This window comes from Meriones unguiculatus, chromosome 12 (assembly GCF_030254825.1).
Source record: "Meriones unguiculatus strain TT.TT164.6M chromosome 12, Bangor_MerUng_6.1, whole genome shotgun sequence".
Taxonomy (NCBI): Eukaryota; Metazoa; Chordata; class Mammalia; order Rodentia; family Muridae; genus Meriones; species Meriones unguiculatus.
Genome location: NC_083360.1, coordinates 90,797,171 through 90,818,133, shown reverse-complemented (window position 1 = coordinate 90,818,133; position 20,963 = coordinate 90,797,171). Strand labels below are relative to the sequence as shown.

At 39.7% G+C, this 20,963-nt stretch overlaps 2 protein-coding genes across 3 annotated transcripts in view; one reads left to right on the top strand and one right to left on the bottom strand.

Annotated features, from left to right (window-relative positions):
* Positions 1-10,010, bottom strand: part of Erlec1 (endoplasmic reticulum lectin 1) — a 34,431-nt gene extending 24,421 nt beyond the window's left edge. Inside the window, exons 1-6 of the mRNA XM_021629311.2 lie at positions 9,702-10,010; positions 3,853-3,957; positions 2,542-2,622; positions 1,746-1,823; positions 1,561-1,624; positions 891-925 (exon numbers count right to left, since the gene is read on the bottom strand). Coding sequence (XP_021484986.1) covers positions 891-925; positions 1,561-1,624; positions 1,746-1,823; positions 2,542-2,622; positions 3,853-3,957; positions 9,702-9,863 — 525 coding nt within the window. The 5' untranslated portion in view covers positions 9,864-10,010. The remainder of the gene's footprint in view (positions 1-890; positions 926-1,560; positions 1,625-1,745; positions 1,824-2,541; positions 2,623-3,852; positions 3,958-9,701) is intronic.
* Positions 10,011-10,057: 47 nt separating this feature from the next.
* Asb3 (ankyrin repeat and SOCS box containing 3) overlaps positions 10,058-20,963 on the top strand; it is a 78,517-nt gene continuing 67,611 nt past the window's right edge. Inside the window, exon 1 of one of the 2 annotated variants that reach the window (XM_021629287.2) lies at positions 10,058-10,225. The gene's annotated coding sequence lies outside the window, so the exon portion shown is untranslated. Of the gene's footprint in view, positions 10,226-10,359; positions 10,653-20,963 lie in introns of those variants that run through there. The other variant, XM_021629292.2, reaches the window with a different exon arrangement.

Genomic DNA, 20,963 nt, shown 5'->3' with positions numbered 1-20,963 from the left:
TAGCTTTGTGCTGCACAGAGATAAAAGACAGTTCCTGTTCTGAGCCTCTATTTTTAAAGCATGTGTAGCTTGCTATTTACATATGCAGTTTGTTACATTCATAGGAGATGAATAACAAACAAACAAACAAACAAACAAAGTGCTCTTATTACCACTGTTTCCAATGCTACATAGAAAGCAACATTCCTAGGCACTGAAGTGATGGACTGGTATTATAGCATTCGTCACAGACACATAATTCATATTATTTTTCTTTTAGTAGTGGAGATTAAGCTTAGATTGCCACATGCTAGACAGTGTTCTACTGCTGGGCTATAGCTTCACTCTTCCTTGTTTTAATTTCTTTGACGTTATATTTATGTATTTGCATGTATGTGCACATACATATGTGCACATGTAGCTCTATGTGTGTGGAAGTCAGAGGACCACTCTCCAGGAGCTGGTTCTCTCCTTCTGCATTGTAAAAGCCCATGAAGTTCTTGAACTTGTGACCCTCCTGCCTCAGTTTTCAGGATGACAGTCATCTATCAGTAGTCTCAGCTGACAGTTTTTGTAGGTATTATTTAAAAAGCAAATAGAAGGATTATAACATAGTTTATTCAATTTTTTGAGACAGGATCTCACTTATGCCCAGGATGGCCAGGAACTGGGTATATAGAGCAGGGTCATGAAATTTTCCCACCTCTGCCTCCTAAATGCTGGACTTAAAGGTGTGAGCCACCATGCCCAGCTAGTGATGCATCTTTCCATAGAAAATACGTTCTATGGAAAGAAATATTTGAATTTTATTTGGCCCACTTTCTGTGGCATTATACAAAGAACATGCATCTAGCTTTTGTCACTAAGGTCATACCCAACAATGATGTGTAAAAAATTAATATATCACTTGCCTCATTTGACTTTTCTTTTTCTTCTGCTTCTTGTTCTGTGAAAGCAATACAAGAAAAAGGTAAACACACAGCATAAACAATCACATCTATACAATAAAAATAACTTTTTAAATTAGCTTTGGCACTTTAAACTTCCTTCTAAAGAAGACAAAAACATGACAAGCTTTTGTTTACTGGCTTTTTGGGGTGAGAGTTGCTGGGTAGTGGAGCCAGGACCTCATATTTACTGGGTGTTTAAACACCCTCTCCTTAGGCCTGCCCCTCTGCTTTAAAGTTAGTGTTCCCAAAGTGGCTTTCTATGAAAGACCTGAGTTTGATTCCTGGGAATGGTAAAGATAACTGACTGCCACAAGTTTTCCTCTGACACCTTCATGCACACAGTGGCACATATGTTAAATAAAACTGTAATAATAAAGTTTAATAAAGTATAATAAAAAAGAAAATCATGTAATATCCAAAAATATTTCTTCTTTCTTTTTTTGTGTCAGTTTCATGTTGCTTAAGCATGTGGCCTTGCTATATAAAGAGAATGGCATTGAAGTTCTGATCCTACTGCTTCCAAATGCTAGAATTAAAATCATGTATCACTATGTCTGGACTTAAATTTCACTTTGAACTTAGATGTTAAACCAAAACCCAGTAGTACTATCATCACTGTATAGAGACTAACCTTTTTCAGACTGAAGACTCTTAGCCAACATATTCCCAAGGTAGTATTCATGAATATTTACTTTCTACATTAAGAAAAAATACAGTAAATACTTTACAAACATATTTCTTTAGCTACAACTTAAAAACTATCAATATTATTATGAAATTTTTCATTTTATGTTTAATATTTTAAGAAAAACATACTTGGCCAGTTTCTTTTTCCTCGTGGTACTGTCGAATATGTTTCCCATGACATACTTCATAAGTCCAGTAAGATTCAATCTAAGAAAGACAGGTATGTTTTTAAATACAAAAGCCATATAATTCAGTTGAATTTTACTTGAAATTCAAGTAAAAGCAGATTCTTCTTCAAATCTGGAATTAACTTTTATGAAGTATGACACATAAAATGGCAAAACTTCTGAAGTGTGTGTGGTTTCTACTAACTGGCTCTGTATAGACATTATGTGATAGAAATAGAGCTGGAATGTACTTTGGTCTGTAAGTATCTGGCTAATTTTCTACATAACTTAAAAACAGCAATTAGCATTTTATAATTCTATCATGCAACAAAGCTTCCCTTTAAATTGAAAAATACTCAAACTAGTTTAGTAACTGATACTTTGATATTAGTGTACTATTTGTTGCATATATAAGAATTTAAAGCCTGGTGCGGTGGTGCACACCTGTAATCCTAGCACTTGGGAAGGCAGAGGCAGGAAGATCTCTGTGAGTTGGAGGCCAGCCTGGCCTATAAAGCAAGTTCAGGACTGCCAAGGCTATACAGAGAAACTCTGTCTTGAAAAACAAAAACTATATATATATATATATATATACACATATATACACATACATACATATAATTTTACATATTATTAAGCAGTAAGATTTGTACCAAACTTAAAATGTGATATAGTATAATAAAGGAAGAAAAGAAAAGCCCCTTTAAGGAACTCTTGGCTGCTAGAGGCTTACTTTCAAATGCACACAGAATACGCACCCTGTAGGAACAACTGCTTTGCTTAAATAGTGGCTCCAAAAGCTCTCTTGGATTGGGGCCTTTATAATCCTTTTCTTCTTCCTAGAAAAAGAATTGGAGTTTAACATACAGTTTTTCTAGAACTTTACCCAACTCTGCTGTTTGAGTATTAATTCACTGGTTAAATCACAAAGGCTTGGAAATAAAAGAGAAAAAGAGTCAACACCTTTAACAAGATCCTAAGGGATGATACTTCTTTCAAATGAACTGAAATGGAACGTATGAAGCCGTGGAATAACCTTCCATAGCATTTGTTCTCTTTTTAAAAAGGGTTTTACGTATCAGTTTTCTGAACAATCCTTGTAAAGTTATTTCAGGATTTTTAATTACCTGTATCCCCCAAATTCTAGCTATGAAAATCTTAGAATGGTTCTACTGTGAAAAGGTGTTTTTCAGTTTCCTACATATTTTTATACTTCATATCTGAACCACATAAGTGGCTACGTGTTTGGATTTTGTTTTAAGAGGGTTTAAAATAGCATGGAGAAGCTGCCTTGGACAGATTTCAAATATGAACAAAACTTAAGAAAAGCACCGAGTTATATTTCTACTTTACAGACCATGAAAATGTAAATTGCCTTAATAAATTCATTGAATGGAGAAATTTAGTTTCAAATTTGTTCAGGGATCCACAGCTAACTGTAGCCTATACCTCAGCCTCCTGGCTCCTAGGCTGGTGTCTTTTCCATTTTACCATGCTGCCTCTCCTGTTTCATCTTGAAAGAAGTCATTGCCTTGAAGGATGGATAAGAGGCAGTTAGGGCATTTTAGGAGAAAACTAAAAAAGGGCATGCACTATGTAGTGAGAAAGTATAAGCTACCTAGAGAATTATTTATTATAAGAAATTCTTTATGAAAATACTATGTTTACATTGAAAAACTATATTGTAATTTAAAACCACCACTTCTATAAAGGAAAACAAGCACAGAGTTAGCTTCTTATTCCAAGCATTGATAACTAACCCTTCCACCCACTCCTGCTTTTGTAATTTCAGACAAAGGTTCATAATGCAGCCTAGACTGGGGCTAAACTCATGAAAAACCCTTCGGCCTCATCCTTAGTGTTGAGATTACAGGTGTGAACACTACACCCGGCTGGTTGTCATATTTCCAAAATGATTCCCAAGTCAGAGATTACAGTAATAAGGGATTAACACTTTTATGCCACAAGGTTGTTGAGAATATTGTTATGTAATTGTAAGGTATATGATTGTAAGGCTGTAAAATACATCTTTGGTGAGAGGGATCGGCAATGTGTGTACAAAAACTTACCTCGTCCCCACTTGTTACAAGAGGAAGTATACATTTGTACTTTTCTTTATGTGCAGTTGTCATGATGATGTAATTATCTTCTTTATACAAAACTCCAGTTGTAGGCTAGAAACAGAATAAAAAATACACTGAATACATTCAGTGCTAGTTAGAACAAAGATTCCTCAAGTGATTTATCATTTCAACTGAAGATTTTTAAAGCATATTTTCAGAGGAAGGCAAAATAGTGTACACTTTTTTAAATGATAAAGTGAAAATAACAAACTGTATCCTGTTGTCCAATCTAAAAGAAAAAGTATAATAAAGTTTGGGACGTAAAAAAAAAAAACCTAATAATGTAATAGGTTTAAGATGCTGATTACTATGCATTATGAGGCTGTGCACTGTGGCACACGCCTTTAAGCCCAGCACTCAGGAGGCGGAGGCAGGTGGCCCTGCTGAAGCTAGAGGCCACTCTGGTCCACTTTTAGGCAGGGCTGGAAACGGACTCTAGATCTCGGTGTGTGCTACATCTATGTCACTGAGCTATACTCCTAGCTTAAGAGCTCAGGAATGGTCACAGAAACACCATCACTGAACACCTGTAACTTCCGTCAGCGATCACGATCTATATTTGACAATCCTCAGGACTTTATAAATGTGTTATATGAGTTTGGTTGGATGGAACATTAAAACAATGTAAAGCAGTTTTCACATTTGGGAAATATATAAATTCATAAATAAATTCCTTTAAAAAGAATAGTTATCTTGGACCTTCTGTGCTGATACACTTTTTCTGAGTATATATCAAGAATCAGCATATTTTACTGTAAAGGGCCAGACAGTAAATGTCTTAGGCTTTACGGTATTATTGCATGTTATAAGTTTTGTCACCTTAGCAACAAAGTTTACTGACAATATGTAAACAAACAGGCAGGACTATTAACAAAGCTATACAAACATGTAGTTGACCAGTATAATAGCTATAATTCATTCCTGTCATATGTCAACAAAACTATCTGTAAATTTTCTATACCATAAAAATAAATGCATATTGCTTATATAAACCATATTTTAAGCAAGCACTTCAATTAACGTGATGGATAACATTTTACTAAAAAGCAATTTTTGCTCTCTGATACATATTTCATGATAATTCAAGTCTTTTCACTTTTTTTTGCTGCAAAACCCTTGCTTTGGCTTTTACTGTTAAATGCCTGTTCTTTTCTCATCTTAACAACAAAACTTTATTGCAATTAAACTTGGAACCAATGTAATCTTAAATGTAAATGACAATCAGGGCAACGTTGTCCTAAGACAATGGAAGGCAGTATCAGCTCTTAGAAGCCTAGGGAATAAGTTTCAGAGTTCTTGCCCTCCACATCCAAATATAAATACCCAAATCCCTTACAGAAATGGCACTGATTTACATGTAACCTATGCAGTAGCCTCTCTTATATTTTAAATCATATCTAGATAATTTATAATACTAATGCAATATGTTTAAATACAAGTTATACTGTTTTCCTCCCCCCCCCCCCATTTAGGGAATAAGAAAACATCTGCATACATTCCGTTTACCCAATTGTTTCCCTCTAACTTTTGTATTGACAAAACAAATGAGCCACCCACAAAACCCAAAATACAAACAAAGAAACAACAACAACCTCCCCACCCTTGGTATTGACAAGGCTTTTTCCTTTATTTTCTGTCTCTCTTGAACAGGGTCTATGTAGTCCTTGGTGTCCTGGAACTTGCTGTGTATACTAGTTGTAGTTGGCCTTGAACTCAGAGATCTTCCTGTCTTTGTCTTCCAAACTGTTGACAAGGTTTTGCTAGATGCTGGTTGGTCTTGACTGAAATCTCTATGGAGGCAAGGATGGCTTTTAACTCACAGCAATTGTCCTGCCTCAGACTCCTGAGTGTTGGGACTACAGGAATACGCTACCAGCCCTTCTCCTGAGAATGTTGATGCTAGGCTGGATAAAACCACAGATACAGTACCTGCAGATATGAACATGTAGAACCAATTATCTTCTTCTAACTACTTTGTATTTATTAATTAATTCTCCTCAAATGAAACATTATACTCATTTTTACAGAAAAGACTTTGAGGTTAGACCTTAAACAGTATGTTCAATGTTAATCTACCTAGATGGAGCAGAGCTCAGAGAAGCCAAGCAGACCAGCTCCGCAGATGTGTACTTATTACTGTTTTAACATATTTGAGCCAGCTTTTATTAATACATATTTTAAAGATTACTATGTAATTATTTTATGGCCAATAATCCTTGCTTAAAGGTGAGGAGGGAATGAAAATATCTGAAAATTAAGAGCCACGGGGTCAACTTTTATTTACTTTCTGGAGCCAGGTTCTCATGTAACTCAACCTAGCTTCAAAGCTGCTATACAGACAATGAACTTGAACTTCTGATCCTTTTGTCTCTACATATGAACTGTTGGGGTTAGAGAAGCATGTCACCATATCCTGCTTTGAAGACTTTTTTTTTTTTTAGCTTACTAAAAGACCATTACTTTATTTATATTTCTTTTTGAGGTAGGGTCTTACTGTATAGCTCTGGTTGGCCCAGAACTTGCTGTGTAGCCTCAAATTCAGAGATCTTCCTGCTGGACTAATTCCAAGTGCTGGATTAAAGACACGCACCTGCTTGAGAGCATGGGTTTAGGCTTCTTAGCATTACCTTGGTAGATTTTGTTGTGGTTCTTTTTGACTGTTCAAGATAGTTTCTGTGTAACGTTGGCTGTCTTAGGCTCTCTTTGTAGATCAGGCTGGCCTTGAAATCACAGAGATCCACCTCATCTGCCTCCCCAGGTGCTGGGACTACAGGTGTGAGTCACTGCACCTGGCTATGGAAGATTCTTTTTTTTTTAAATTATTTATTTTTATTAATTAGTACATTCACTTTGTATCCCAACTGTAGCCCCCTACCTCATCCCCTCCCAATCCCACCCTCCCCTCTTACCACCCATGCCCCTCCCCCAGTCCACTGATAGGGGATGTCCTCCTCCCCTTTGTTCTGATCCTAGTCTATCAGGTCTCATCAGGAGCGGCTGCATTGTCTTCCTCGGTGGCCTGGTAAGTTTGCATCCCCCTCAGAGGGAGGTGATCAAAGAGTAGGCCACTGAGTTCATGTCAGAGACAGTCCCTGTTTCCCATTACTAGGGAACCCAAGTGGACACTGAGCTGCCACGGGCTACATCTGTGCAGGGGTTCTAGGTTATTCCCCTGAATCATGAATGGTCCTTGGTTGGAGTATCAGTCTCTGAAAAGATTCCTGTGCCCAGATATTTTTTTTTCTCTCCTCGTGGAGCTCCTGTCCCTTCCAGGTCTTTCTATCTCCTCCTTCTTTCGTAAGAGTCCCTGCACTCTGCCCAAAGTTTGGTTACGAGTTTCTGCTTTGATATCCTGCAGGGTAGACTCTTTCAGAGTCCTTCTTTGGTAGGCTCCTGTCCTGTTCCCTGTTTTCTCCCTTGGAAGAAGATTCTTGATGCTAAGATTTTTCATTAATTTATGGAAATCTACTTTTTTTTTTTCGACCCCAGATAGGGTTTCTCTGTGTAGCCCTGGCTGTCCCAGATCCTGGTCACTTTGTAGATCAGGTTGGTCTTGAACTCAGAGATCTGCCTGCCTCTGCCTCTTAAGTTCTGGGAATAAAGGTGTAAACCACATTTTGGCTAGTTTTCAATAAAGTAGAAGTGATGGTGAAAACTGTGCTGGATCAATGAGTTACTAGGGTCACAAGGTATACTTTAAATCATCTTTACATATATTTTGGGAGTATAAATTACTAGAAAGAAGTCAGGTTTGATAGTGCATTTCTATAATCTGTAATCCCAGGTCTTGGGAGGCCAAGGTAGACAGATATCCTCAAGACAGAGGTGAGTGAGACCTTGCCTCAACAGCAAGACAAACAACTGCAACAGGAGGCTTAAGGAAAGAAAAAAAAAAAAAGGAGCTATTTATTTCAGTGTCTGCCAATTTTGTATGGTTCACTCACAATTTTATCCTAGTTCACACAGCTGCTGAGTTACTTACAAATGTATAACCAACTGACCCACAAAAAGTAACCAGCAACTATGTGAGCAAGGCAGTCATTTCAATTAAAGAAAGCATGGAAGGGAAGTGTTAAGACAAAAGAAGTATTTATAAATTTCAAAAGACTAACTTTTTTTTTTCTCTCTCTCTCTCCAGACAGGGTTTCTCAGTGTAGCCTTAGCTGTCCTGGACTTGTAGACCAGGCTGGTCTTGAACTCACGGATGCCTGTCTTTGCCTCTTTTGCTGGAATTACAGGCGTGTACCACTGCACCCAGCTAAAAAAACCAACTATTAAATGCTTATTTTTGCACAAGCATATGGCTCTTTTCCCAATTTACAGGAAGCATTTAGATTTTTCTCAAAATAATTCAGAGTAAACGGAAACAAAACTCCCAAGCCTTTGAGTATGTCCTCCTCAGATTCTATTGCCCTCTTCTCAGTCCTGTAAAATTCTGTGTATGTGTTTTAACACTGGAGACCAATAAAAATAAAAATAAAATTAAAACATCAGTAGATCACGAATACGAAATGACTTTCCGGAGAAACATTTACCTAAATCCACTGTCAAACTAAAAGTCTCGTGTCTGTGTTTGTCACTGAGTAATAGTCCTGATGTCCAATTTGGTACACACTGTTTTGGCATCATAGTGATACCTATTAATGTCTCAATGGAGTAGTAAGTGAAAAATATGGTAAAACTGCCCCAACTTGAATAATGGCATATAATTTGGAATACAATTAAAAAACAAAACAAAAACCCTTTATTTTTTCCTAGGATGTCAATCTGAAATAAATGAGTATATGGTACCTTTAAAAAGATTTTATTTTTCTATTTAATTACGTGTGTGGGTGCGCAGTTACACACATGAGTGCAGTGGGCAGATGCCTGACAGCATCCCCTAGAGCTGGGGTTACCTGCTGTTGTGAGCCATCAGATGTGGGTGATGGGAATCAAACTTCTATCCTGTGGAAGATAACTGTTACATTATCTTTTCGGCCCTCAAAATCACTTTTTTTTTTTTTTTAAAGATCACCTCTTAAAATAAGTTGGTCTACAGTAGCTGTACATGGATAGACTTTTCAGCATTACATTCTCCTAACAGAATTTATCTGATTATACATAAAAATCTCAAATTCTAGGGCTGGAGAGATGGTGCAGCAATTAAGAACGCATACTCCTCTTACAGTTCCCAACACTCACGTAGGGCGGCTCACAACCACGGGCTCTTTCACACAAAACACACAATTAAAGACCGTAAGATCCTTTAAAAATTCTTAAGTTCTAGAGGCTTAAACAACAGTGGTGTTACATGAAAGCGTCTAATGTACTCTGCATGGCAGGTCGCATTCCGCAAGCAAGTTCACTAACGTCTTCCAAGCCAGACAGACTCAGAAGATGCCTTAGAAGGAAAACCGATTCCCAGAAACTGCCCAAGTCGTTTTTAAGTGTGTGTTGAAAAGGAAGAACGGAAAGAGATAAGGCTCGTGTCTGCTGGACAGCTGTGTGGGGGGTAGGGTGATGTGGTCGTAATTCTAAGACTTCCTACACGGTGTGACTGTTGGAAAACCAGGTCTAGCGCAGCAGGCTTTAAAGGAGGGCGAGAAAGTAATCGCTGGCTTTCCTGGTTAGGATGGAGGGCGCGTCCACACACTGTACTGAATGAATCAACGGTCGAACGAACCAAAGACACTTAGGGAAGATGAACGCTTGAAGAACAGGTTACGGAAGGAAAAGCTAGGGAAACCGAGGGCTGGCCAAAACGCTTCGTGCCGGGAGGAGGGGAGAAGGCTGCGATTCGCGAGGGCACTGACCAGAGAGAACTCGGTGCCGGGCCAATTGACTCGGAAGGGGATGTCGTCGCTGAGCTGGGGCAGCGCTCGGCCCCCGCCGGACGCCTCTAGGAGACCGTACAGGACCAGCAAGAGCGGCCCTCCCGGGACAAGGCTCCGCAAGCCGCCGCCTCCTTCCTCCATCCTCCGTCGCCGCGTCCTCCAGCCGCCGTCACAGCCTCCGCTACCCGAGGAGAACAGGTGGAGGAGGAGGAGAAGGAGGCGGCGGCGGGACCACAAAGCGTCCTAGGTATCGGAGACCCAACCGCCGCCACGTCTCCTTCCGGAGAGCTGGGCAACGCCGCCTCCGCCCCCACCAGGGCCTCGGGCCACCGCTTCCGGAGCAGGCGGCGCATCAACATCCGGGGTCGCGGGGCCGCCTGGCTACGGAAGCCGGCGCTCGGGGCGCGTTGATGCTGCTGGCGTTCTAGCGGTTGGACTCAAGCGCGGAGGCCTGGGACGGGACGCCGGTTGAGCGGGTCTGGGAGTCGAAGTGGCCCGGAGGGGTGAGTACCGGCCCGGTCGCTCCGTCCAGCCGCTTGGGACTCTTGGGGGTGGGAGTGGAGGGTGGGACTGAGGGCAGGCGGCGGCCGGCGCGGGGAGAGTCGGTACAGAACAGCCCGGCAGAGAGGAAGAAGTTACAGTTCCGACTGGGCTCCACTCTCCTGCTAGTTCCACTCTCCGTCTCCCCGCCGGAGCTCCTCTTAGTTTCTTCTGCTGGCGACGGTCGTCTTGTCGGTTCTCAGATCCCCACTAACGCTGCTGTGTATCTGGGGACACTCGAGTGACACCTGCCATCCCATAGTATGGTAAACGTGGTCCTCCGATGTTGGCGTGGATGGGAATTCTTGGGGCGGCATTTTCACCTCACCAGGGGCTTTTTCCTCCCTTGATTTTGAATGTCGGGCCGCTGTTATTTTGTTTAGGAATCTGGTAAGTTGTGGTTTTTGTTGTTGTTGTTGTTGTTGTTGTTTTGTTTTTTGTTTTTTTTTACGTCAAGCTGATAGCCAGCTGATTGTGAAGCTGTGAACCAAATCATAGCAGAGTGAAAATAGAAAGTTTTGGCTTTTCACCCCTTCTTGAAAAAAAAAAAAAGTTCGCATTTGTTTCATCTCCAATGTAATAACGTATACAGCGCATGCCATAGAACACTTGGTAAAGACTGCTTTATCCACCTTTCCCATGTTGTGGTGTTCAAATTCATTGGGAGAAATCAGAGACTTAGAAGCAATTCAAATTTAGATTAAATGAATTGATTCTTACTGCTAGTAGAAGGATGGTAGCCTTAGAGCCAATACAGCATGCCACTGGGAAGGAGAATTAAGGTGAGGTTTTAAGGTGGACACCAGAAAGGTGTGAATTACAACTATCCGTGGAATCCACATCTGAAAAAGAAAATTGTTTTGCTTCCATCAGTTTCTTACTTTTCTGTTAAATAGTTAAAAAAAAAAAGAGACCATTTTATCCCTTTCCCACAGCGATAGAGTTTTACAGAAGCAAAGCAGCTGTTAATACCTTACAGCCCATTATCCCCGTCTTGCCTCATGTGCAAGCCATTAAGATCTCCCAGGCATTACAGAGCAAAAAGTCAACGGCCTTTAAGGGATGCCTAGCTCCATATTGTGTCCTTAGTCACACAGGGACTGTGAAAATTATTCCCCAAGTCTGAGCACTGGCATAGAGCAGTTCCTTTCTGGTGGGCGAAAAACACAGTGCCATTAGCTTAGGGCTGGCTGTCATGTCCCCATACCCAAATTTGAACCAAAGCAAAAAGAGTAGTCTATTTTTCATCTCTATAGATTTTCTTTTAAGGTGAAGACTCAACATGTTTTTTAATTAATTTTTAAAATTCAGTTTACTTCTTCGTTGTAGCCCCCATCCCTCACTCCCTCCCAGCATCCGTTCCCTCCACCCAAGCCCCACTACCTATTCCTCAGAAAAGGGGAGCTCCCTTTCCCACCCACCATAGCTCAAGTTGCATCAGGACTGAGCTTGTCCTCAATTCCTGTGGCCTGGCAAGGCAGTCCCATCAGGGGGAAGTGATCAAAAAGCTAGCAGGTGAGTCCCTGTGTGATACGGTTCCCACTTTTACTAGAGAACTCACGTGAATCCTAAGCTGCCCATGTGCTACATCTGTGTAGGGGAACTAGGTCCCGTTCCTGCATGGTCCTTGGTTGATGCTTCCAGCTCAGCAAGCCACTCTGGGCCCTGGTTAGTTGGCTCTGTTGGTCTTCTTATGGAGATCCTGTCACTTCCAGGTCCTTTTCTCTTTCTTCTCACTTTTCCACAAGACTCCCTACACACTGCCGAAGTTTGGCTTTGAGTCTCAGCATCTGTTTTGAGGTGATGCTGGGTAGAGCCTCTCAGAGGCTCCTGTCTGCAAGCTTAGCAGAGAATATCGTTCATAGTGTCGGGTTGGCACTCTCACATAGGGTGGGTCTTCGGTTGGGCCAGGCATTGGTTGAGCTTTTCCTCAATCTGTGTTCTATCAGATCTTCACATTTTACTATAGCAGGATAAATTTGGGGTCGAAGATGTTGTGAGTGGGTTGGTGTTCCTCTTTCTCTACTAGGAGACTAGTCTACTTAGAGGGTGTCTTATTTAGTCTCTATGGCCTTGGCAACTAGGAATCTCTGTTTGAATCCTCCTCATATTCAAACAGACGCCTACCCTGACTAAGGTCTCCATCTTGCCACAGAAATGCCCTCACCCACAGTTTCTCTCTTCTTTACTGGCCTTCTGTCCTCTCTTTTCCCGGGTGTACCCTCCATCCTCTTAACTCTCTGTGCCCCCTCTCCTACCTTGTTCCCTCTCTTTAGCCAGTACCTCTGTCTATTCTGTCTTCCCTTCTAAGTGAGATTTATGCCTCCTCCCTTGGATCCTCTTTGTTATTTATCTTTTCTGAGTCTGTGCCTCGTGGTGTGCTTATCCTGTATTATGTGGCTAAATTCCCTTATAAGTAAGTACATATCATGTGTATCTTTCTGGGTCTGGGTTACCTCACTCAGGATGATCTTTTCTAGTTACATCTATTTACCTGCAAATTTCATGATTTCTTTGTTTTTAATAGCTGAGTAGTATTCCATTGTGTAAACTTGTGCCACAGTTTCTTTACCTATTCTTTGGTTGAGGGACATGTAGGTTGTTTTCAGTTTCTGGCTATTACAAATAAAGCTGCTATGAATGTAGTTGAGCAAATGTCCTTACTCAATAGTGGAGTGTCTTGGTTCCCAGGAATGGTATAACTGGGTCTTGAGGTAAAGCTATCCCCAATTTTCTGAGAAAGCACCAGATTGATTTCCAAAGTGGTTGTACAAGTTTACACCCCCACCAGTAATGGAGGAGAGTTCTCCTCCACATGTGCTGTCACTTGAGATTTTGATGTTAGCCATTCTGACCAGTGTGATACGGAATCTCAGCATTGTTTTGTTGTGCATTTCCCTGATGACTAAGAAAATTGCACATTTATTTGTTTCTCCACCATTCAGTATTCCTTTGTTGAGAATTCTCTGTTTAGTCCTGTGTCCCATTTTTTAATTGGGTTATTTTGTTTATTGGTGTTTAAACTCTTAAGTTCATTATATATTTTGCGTATTAGCCCATTGTCAGGTGTAGGATGGGTGAAAATCTTTTCCCAGGCTATAGACTGTTGTTTCATTCTGTTGACAGTGTCCTTTGCCTTACAGAAGCTTTTCAGTTACATAAGATCCCATTTATTAATTGTTGATCTTGGAGCTTGAACTGTTGATGTTCTGTTCAGGAAATTGTCTCCTGGGCCAATGAGTTCAAGGCTCTTCTCCACTTTCTCTTTTAATAGATTTAATGTATCTGGTATTGATCCACCAGGTCTTTGATCCATGTTGGAAGCCGCGTGGTTGGAAGCCGCGTGGTCGTCCCGCCAGCAGAAACGCACGCAGACACAAGGATCCTTCCGCAACAAGCCTTTATTACAGTTAAGCGTTGAAAGGAGGAGAGGAGAGAGAGAGCCCCGATGTGGCGCTGTTTATATAAGCCCTGGTCGCACCTAAGTGACGTGTCAATACCCTGATTGTCTGCTCACTCTTTACCCCGTCTGATGACTTGGGCTTGGCGTGCTTAGCGTGCTTACGGCAATTCGCGCATGCGTACTGGAGGTTGTTTACATTTTTGAGGGCGGAATGTCAGTGCCATCTGGTGGCGTCTGAGTCTCAGCTCTCCACAGATCCACTTGAATTTGAGTTTTGTGCAGGGACATAAATATAGATATGTTTTCATTTTTCTACATGTAGACATCCAGTTATACCAGCAACATTTGTTGAAGTTACTGACTTTTTTTTTTTACATTGTATAGTTTTGTCTCCTTTGTCCAAAGTCAAGTGTCTGTAAATATGTGTATTTATATCTGGGTCTTCAGTTCAGTTCCATTGATCAACCAGTCTATTTCTATGCCAGTACCATGTAGTTTTTATTACTATTGCTTTGTGGTATACCTTGAAATCAGGAATGGAGATACCTCCAGCAGGTTTTTTTTTTTTTTTTTTTTTTTTTTTTTTTGTGTGTGTGTGTGTGTAGGATTGTTTTAGCTACTCTGGGTTTTTTGTTTTTCCATATGTGGTCTCTTTCTTAAGCACATAGATTCCTGTGAGGAAGTAGCTCTGAATTGACTGGAATGGTGAAAAGAAGAGAGTTACACAGAAATGTCCAGGCAGAAGCCTGAGGCAGGAATGAGCGTGGCACATTTGAAGGACAGAGAGGCCAGTGTAACTGGTATATGAGAAGATTGTGCCAAGAGATGAAGTTGGAGAAGCAGGAAGAGGTCAATTGGATACAACCTTGTAGGCAGGGCAGTGACAAGGCCTGATGTACTTTTAGGAAGACCGTTATGGTTGCCGTGTGGAAAAGTGATTGTTGGGGATGTTGTAGGTTGATGCATAACATCCAAAATATGTAGACATCTCCTAATCCTCATAACCCAAGTATGAGCTGTTTGGAAAAAGAATATTTATAGCTGTAATTCAACTGAAGATGAGGTCAAACTGAATTAGGTTGGGCCTTAATCCAGTGAAATCTTAAGGAGGGTGAAATTTGGATTGAGACACATGGGGGAAATGCCACATAAAGGAAGTAGTTAATTTGAGTAATTTACCTACACGGGTAGGTAAGCATAGCAATGGAAGAGGGGGTTGATCAGAAATAGTTTTAATTTATATGTGCATTAACAGTTTCTCTTGTAAAATTATTATTATTATTATTATATGTATATATGTGGGGGGGTAGGTGTGGGTCCATGCTATGGTGTACATGTAGAGGTCAAAGGACCACTCACTGAACAGTTAACTGAGTGAGATGCTGTTAAGGGGCAGTGTAAGGCTGGGTGTGGTGGTGCACACCTGTAATCCCAGCACTTGGAGAGGCCGAGACAAGTTGATCTCTGTGAGTTTGAGTCTAGCCTGGTCTATAAAGAAAAGTTCAAGGCAGCCAAGACTACACAGAGACTACACCCTGTCTTGAAAAATAAAACAAAACAAAACAAAAAAAAACAAAAAAGAGCCTGCTTTTTTAAGATGGTAAGTGACTACTGTATGTAACAGCACAGAGTGGGATTATAGGGAAAGGTGGAGCCAGTTTGTTCTAGCTAGTTTTATAGCTACTTGATGTAAATTAGAGTCCTTTTAGAAGAGGGAAACCTCAGTTGAGAAAATGCCCACCAGACTGGACTGAAGACAAGCCTTTGGTGAGTTTTCTTGATTGGTGTGTGTGTGTGTGTGTGTGTGTGTGTAGAGGTAGCAGTGTTATCAGCTGGGCTGGTGGTCCTGGGTGTAATAAGAAAACAGGATGATCAAGTTGTGAGGAGCAAGCCAGTATGTAACTTCTGCTACTCTTGCTCTGATTACTGCTGGAGAGCTTCCTGCTATGAGTTTCTACCTCTCTGACTTCTGCTCCAATTTCTGTGCCGGCTTCTCTCAGTGATGGACTTAAAAGCCATGAGCTAAAATTTTTTCCTTCCCATGTTGCTTGTGGTCATGGTGCTTCATCACTTTAGATAGAAACCCTAACTAAAATATGACTGGTTGGAGAGAATTAAAGAACTTGCAAGGTGTATATTAATGAAAGCAATCTGCTCTTGTATTTTGGAAGAATTTAGAACAAGGTATTCTCAATCTTGATACTATTGGTAATTTGGCATGGATGATGCTTTGTGTGGAGAGCTGTATGTGTTCTATAGGTGTGGTATCCTTGACATGGGTTTACCAGTAACAATTACTGTCTTTTCCATACCCCCAATTTTGGCACTAAAAATATCCACAGATAATTTAATAAATGGCTTGTGGTTGAAAGTGTCTTGTTTAGACTTTCAAGTAAGATACATGTTGCCAGGTGGTTGTGGCTGGCACATACCTTTAACCCCAGCACTTGGGAGGCTGAGTTTGTGGTCATTCTGGTCTACAGAGTGAGTTTCAGGACAGCCAGGGATATACAGAGAAGACCTGTTTCAACCACCCACCCCCCAAAAAAGAGACACATGTTTAGGTATTAACTTACTGAGTGGGAAAATCTTTGGGAATGGATATATAACCTTAGCACTCTAAAACTTCTGTAGGGGTTGAATCCTTATTTTGTTTTAATGGCCAAATTCTATCTGTAATGATTCTTAAGGTTCATTTTACCTTGCATTGGTGCCATCATATCAGACCTTCTCTGTCATTTGTTTCCCTCATTGCTGTGATATAATACCCAACAGAAGTAGCTCAAAGGAGGAAGAATTTCTTTTGGTTCCTAGTTCAGAGGATATGGTCCATTTTGGTAGGGAAATCATGGCAATTGGGGCAGCTCCTTCCTCAGCCAGCAGCTAGACCTTGATACACAGCTTGGTCAGGAAATGGAGGGCACTGGAGGGAAGCACCTCTGAACTGTTGCCCTCAATGGTCACCCCAGTTACCACTTCAACTTTTGCCAGCTGTGTGTTTCTTCCTCAGAGGGTCCCCCAGAAGTCCTGGGACAAAATACTAAGAAATGAAGGCCTGTGGTGGACGTACCTCTGACATTAAAAACATATTGCTGATGAAGATTTTGGAGAAATATGTAGAAGATTGTCCTGAATATGTATTTATCCCATGTTGTAGTGTAGAAATTATTTTGGGAAAAATATCCCATAAAAGTCTTATTACTTTGTTTTGTATTTCTAGGCTTTTATTCACCAGAATGATATAGAACAAATAACTTAAAATGTCATTTGACTTTCTGATTCTAGGGTTCTAAATAAAATCCCATTTATTTTGCAGATTTTCTCTGCAGATGAGGAAATTAGGCTTAATGCAGCAGCTCCTAGGAAATTCGGTGAGAGTTCTGTGTAGAGATCAGGCAAATTGTACACTTAGTCATCTGGCAGCCTGCTAGGAGGTACTGTTGTGGGTGTGTGGGTGTTGTAGGTAGTAAGGCTATTATAAGATTGATTAGGTACAGATAAAGAAGGAGGTGAGAGTTAGAAAGGATGTGAGTTAAGAAAATAGTCCTGGCATTTGTATAGGATGTGACAGAAAGGATATGGATTTTGGATCGTATAATCTGGGCATGGCTTTAACGTGAGATCTTCCTACCTCTAACTTTATTTATTTATTTATTTATTTATTTATTTATTTATTATATATGTGTGCTCTATCTGTAGATCACTTGCATGCCAGAAGAGGGCAGCAGATTCCGGTATAGATGGTTGTGAGCCACCATGTGGTTGCTGGGAATTGAACTCAGAACCTCTGGAAGAGCAGACAGTGCTCTTAACCACTGAGCCATCTCTCTAGCCCATACCTCTAACTTCTTAGTATTAGGATTAGCCTCAGGTTCTCTGTGTTTTTTTCTTGTTTGTTTGTATTACATTTGCTATGACATTGTATTCATTCTTTAAAAAGAAACTTTCCAATTTTTGACAACAGGGGTGAAACTGTTAAGTACCCGTGCATAGAAAGATGTCACAAGTTTTCACATGTAGAATCTAAAGCAAGCCAATTTTAGGAGGCAGAGAAGAGTGCTGGGTTCTAGGGAATGTGTCATAGGTAGGAAGAATGGGGAGATGATGATTAGTACATTTCTAAATTTCTACAAAAGTAAATTTTTTTTTTTGAGATACGTGGTGTAGTCTGGCCTTGAAATCTCAGTCCTCCAGTTGGCTGAGAGTAAATTTTAATTTTTCATAAAGAGAGGTGATAAATACATTAATTTATGGATTTGGTGATTCCATTTATTCATAAATCATAACATTTACTGTGTATCTATAATATATGCAACCATAATTTATTATTTTATAATAAAAATAAGATTGTTTTAACTGTGCCTGTTGGGCTTCACTTTACTTCTGTAGGAGCCAAGGTGCTGGTACTCAAGTACATCTCAATGTACTGCTTATACTTGGCCACTTATAATGTCTGGTGCTTCAGAGTGGGCAAAGGGATAAACAAATCAGTTGAGTCGGGAAGCGGCTATTTTGGAGTCCAGTGATTGGAGCCTGGAAGTAAAGTTGGTTTGGAAGTTCATTAAGATGAGTTGATAAAGAAGTGGAACATCATAGTGTTATTTGAAATATTTCTGTGGAGAAGAAAGTTGGAATAAGAGAAATTGTTGGGTTAAGTGGTGGGCTTTGCAGTTTGAATATATAGAAAACCGTTTATAAGAGGGGGCTCAATATAATTAAACAAACAAACATACCCAGAAAGTGATGCTTAGTATTGTGTTTTAGAATGGTGAAAGTGAATCTTATTGGCAGAAAACACTGAAATTTTAAGTTAGAGAATTTTTATTACATAAATTTGGTATATAGAAGGATAATTTTAGTAGTTATTTTTGGAAGAGTTCAAGTTTTGACACATTAGCTCCAGGATTTTATATATATATATTGGGCTGGAGAGATGGCTCAGAGGGTAAGAGCCCTCACTGGGCTGTTTTTCCAGAGGTCGTGAGTTCAATTTCCAGTGACCACATAGTGGATCATAACTGTCTATAATGGCATCCAGTGTCCTCTTCTGGTGTGCAGCTGTACATGCAGACAGACATTGTATACATAATAAATAAATAAATCTTTTAAAAAATTCAACTTCTTACTGTGTGCATAGATTGGTATATTTACTTTTCTATTGCTCTGACAAAATACTATGACTAAGGGAAGCTATAAAATAAAGGGCTTAATTAGGCTTATGGTTTCAGAGGGTGAGAGTCTGATGGTGGAGCAAAGTCGTGGAAACAGGAACAGCTGAGAGTTCACATCTTGATCTGCAAACTAGAGGTGGAACTAACTCAAAATGGCATTAAGTTTTTGAACCCGCAAAGCCTCTGCACCCAGTGACATACTTCCTCCAACAAGGGCACGCCTCTAGATACGCCTTTAAATACTTGTCTCTAGTTGGTGGCTGACCACCAACTAGAGACAAGTATTTAAACACATGAGCCTTTGGGGCCATTCTCATTCAAACTGCAAGTGGGTTTTAGGTTTTCGGACTGCATAAAAATGAATTGCTAAAAGGCTTATCAGTAGAAAGTGTAGTGAGTAATTTTGTGGGAGAGGTGAAATGTTAACATTTGATTGATAATTATATTTTAAGAACCACACCCTCCCCCTTTTTTTGTGATAGGGTATCACAGTGTAGCTCAGGCTTGAACTTGTGATCCTCTTGCCTGAGCCTTTCAAGTGCTGGGATTACAGGCATGTACCATTATTTCCAGTGATGGTAAAAGGAAGTTTAAAAACATTTTTGTTTATCATGGTTGACTTGGAAAAATCAATGATACATTATAGGAATATTATGCTTACATTGACATAGCTGCTGAGTGTGTAAGGATGTGTGCTTGCTTACTGAGATAGTATTCTTTTAATATACAGTTTTAAAAAGATAGGCCATAGAAAAGAGAAACTTAATTACAATAAATAAAATGTTGAAAAAAATATCTGACAGATAAAAATGGTTCTCAAACTGTAAGCGTGATTGTAACATGAATCTTGTATATTGAACCTTTGTTGCTTGGAATATGTGGTATAAAGTACAACAGTAATATTTATTATTAAGTAGAATAGGTAACATTTATTAAGCATCTAACCACTCACTTTATTACACAGTGTGTAATAAACATTAAAATTCAGTAGACACTCTGAAGATATGTAATAATGCACTTTATTGGGAAATTATTTCTTTTTCCTCATAAAAATACAAATTGACAGTAGTCAAACTTTTAAAATAAGTTTTGACAAAATAGATCAACTGATGTTTTCAAATGGAGTTGAAAACTACCAATGCCTGTTACCCTAAGTAACTTGTCAGTATGGTAGTCATACATACCCAGATGATAATTAGTCAGCTGACAAAAGAACAACAACGACAGTAGTGGTCTAGAATAAGAATGGAAAGCTCTAGGCTTGACCTGCTGGCACACGCCTTTAATCTTAGCACAGAGTCTGTGAGTTGGAGGCCAACCTAGTCTACCTAGTGAGTTCCAGAATCCTGTCAACCGATCTCAACACCTCCCTCCCTGAAGGCAGCTACACCACTGCCCGGCCTAGCTTAACTTGTAACCAAAAGCCTTCAAAGGCACAAATAGAAGTCTCAGAGTTAATTTGTATTGATATTTGTAACCGAATTCAGTATATTAAATGGTAGATTAATATCCCTGTGGAGTCTCAGACTCCTTAGTATCTTAATTTGTTTGTAAAATGGTAAGCTGTACCTTTGAATTGACCTGTGATTTTGAACCGAAGCTTGTCACTCTTGTCATTATATTGGTGGGAACAGATACAGAGCTGTCAAAATTGACTTGAACATCTTTATATAAACATGTTAATAATTTATCTCCTGGGGAAAAGATGCTGGATAGTGAAAAGGCTATATTCTGATGAATTTTTAAATACACTGTAGGATTTTGTGCTTTACAGATACCTAGATTTCTGTATGTTAGATTTGTAACTGACTGCAAGTGATTATAGAAACAGGCTTAGAGCAGTTCTTGAAAACCAAGAATACGTCTCCTTATGGAAAGTGCATATCATGTTAGTAGAGATTAATAAATGCTAGTAGCCTTCTATAGTTCCAGATTCATGAAATGCTGCCTAGAAAACCAAATATTTAAAATGTTGGAAAATACTTAAAATAGTTATATACCTAAGTAAAGTGCTAAGAAGCTAACTAATAAACAGAAAAACAAAAAACAAACGACAGAAAAGGACAACTTTCTACTGTGAATTATTTCTATATTAGTTGAGAAGTTCTATTTGCCTTTTTTTTTTTT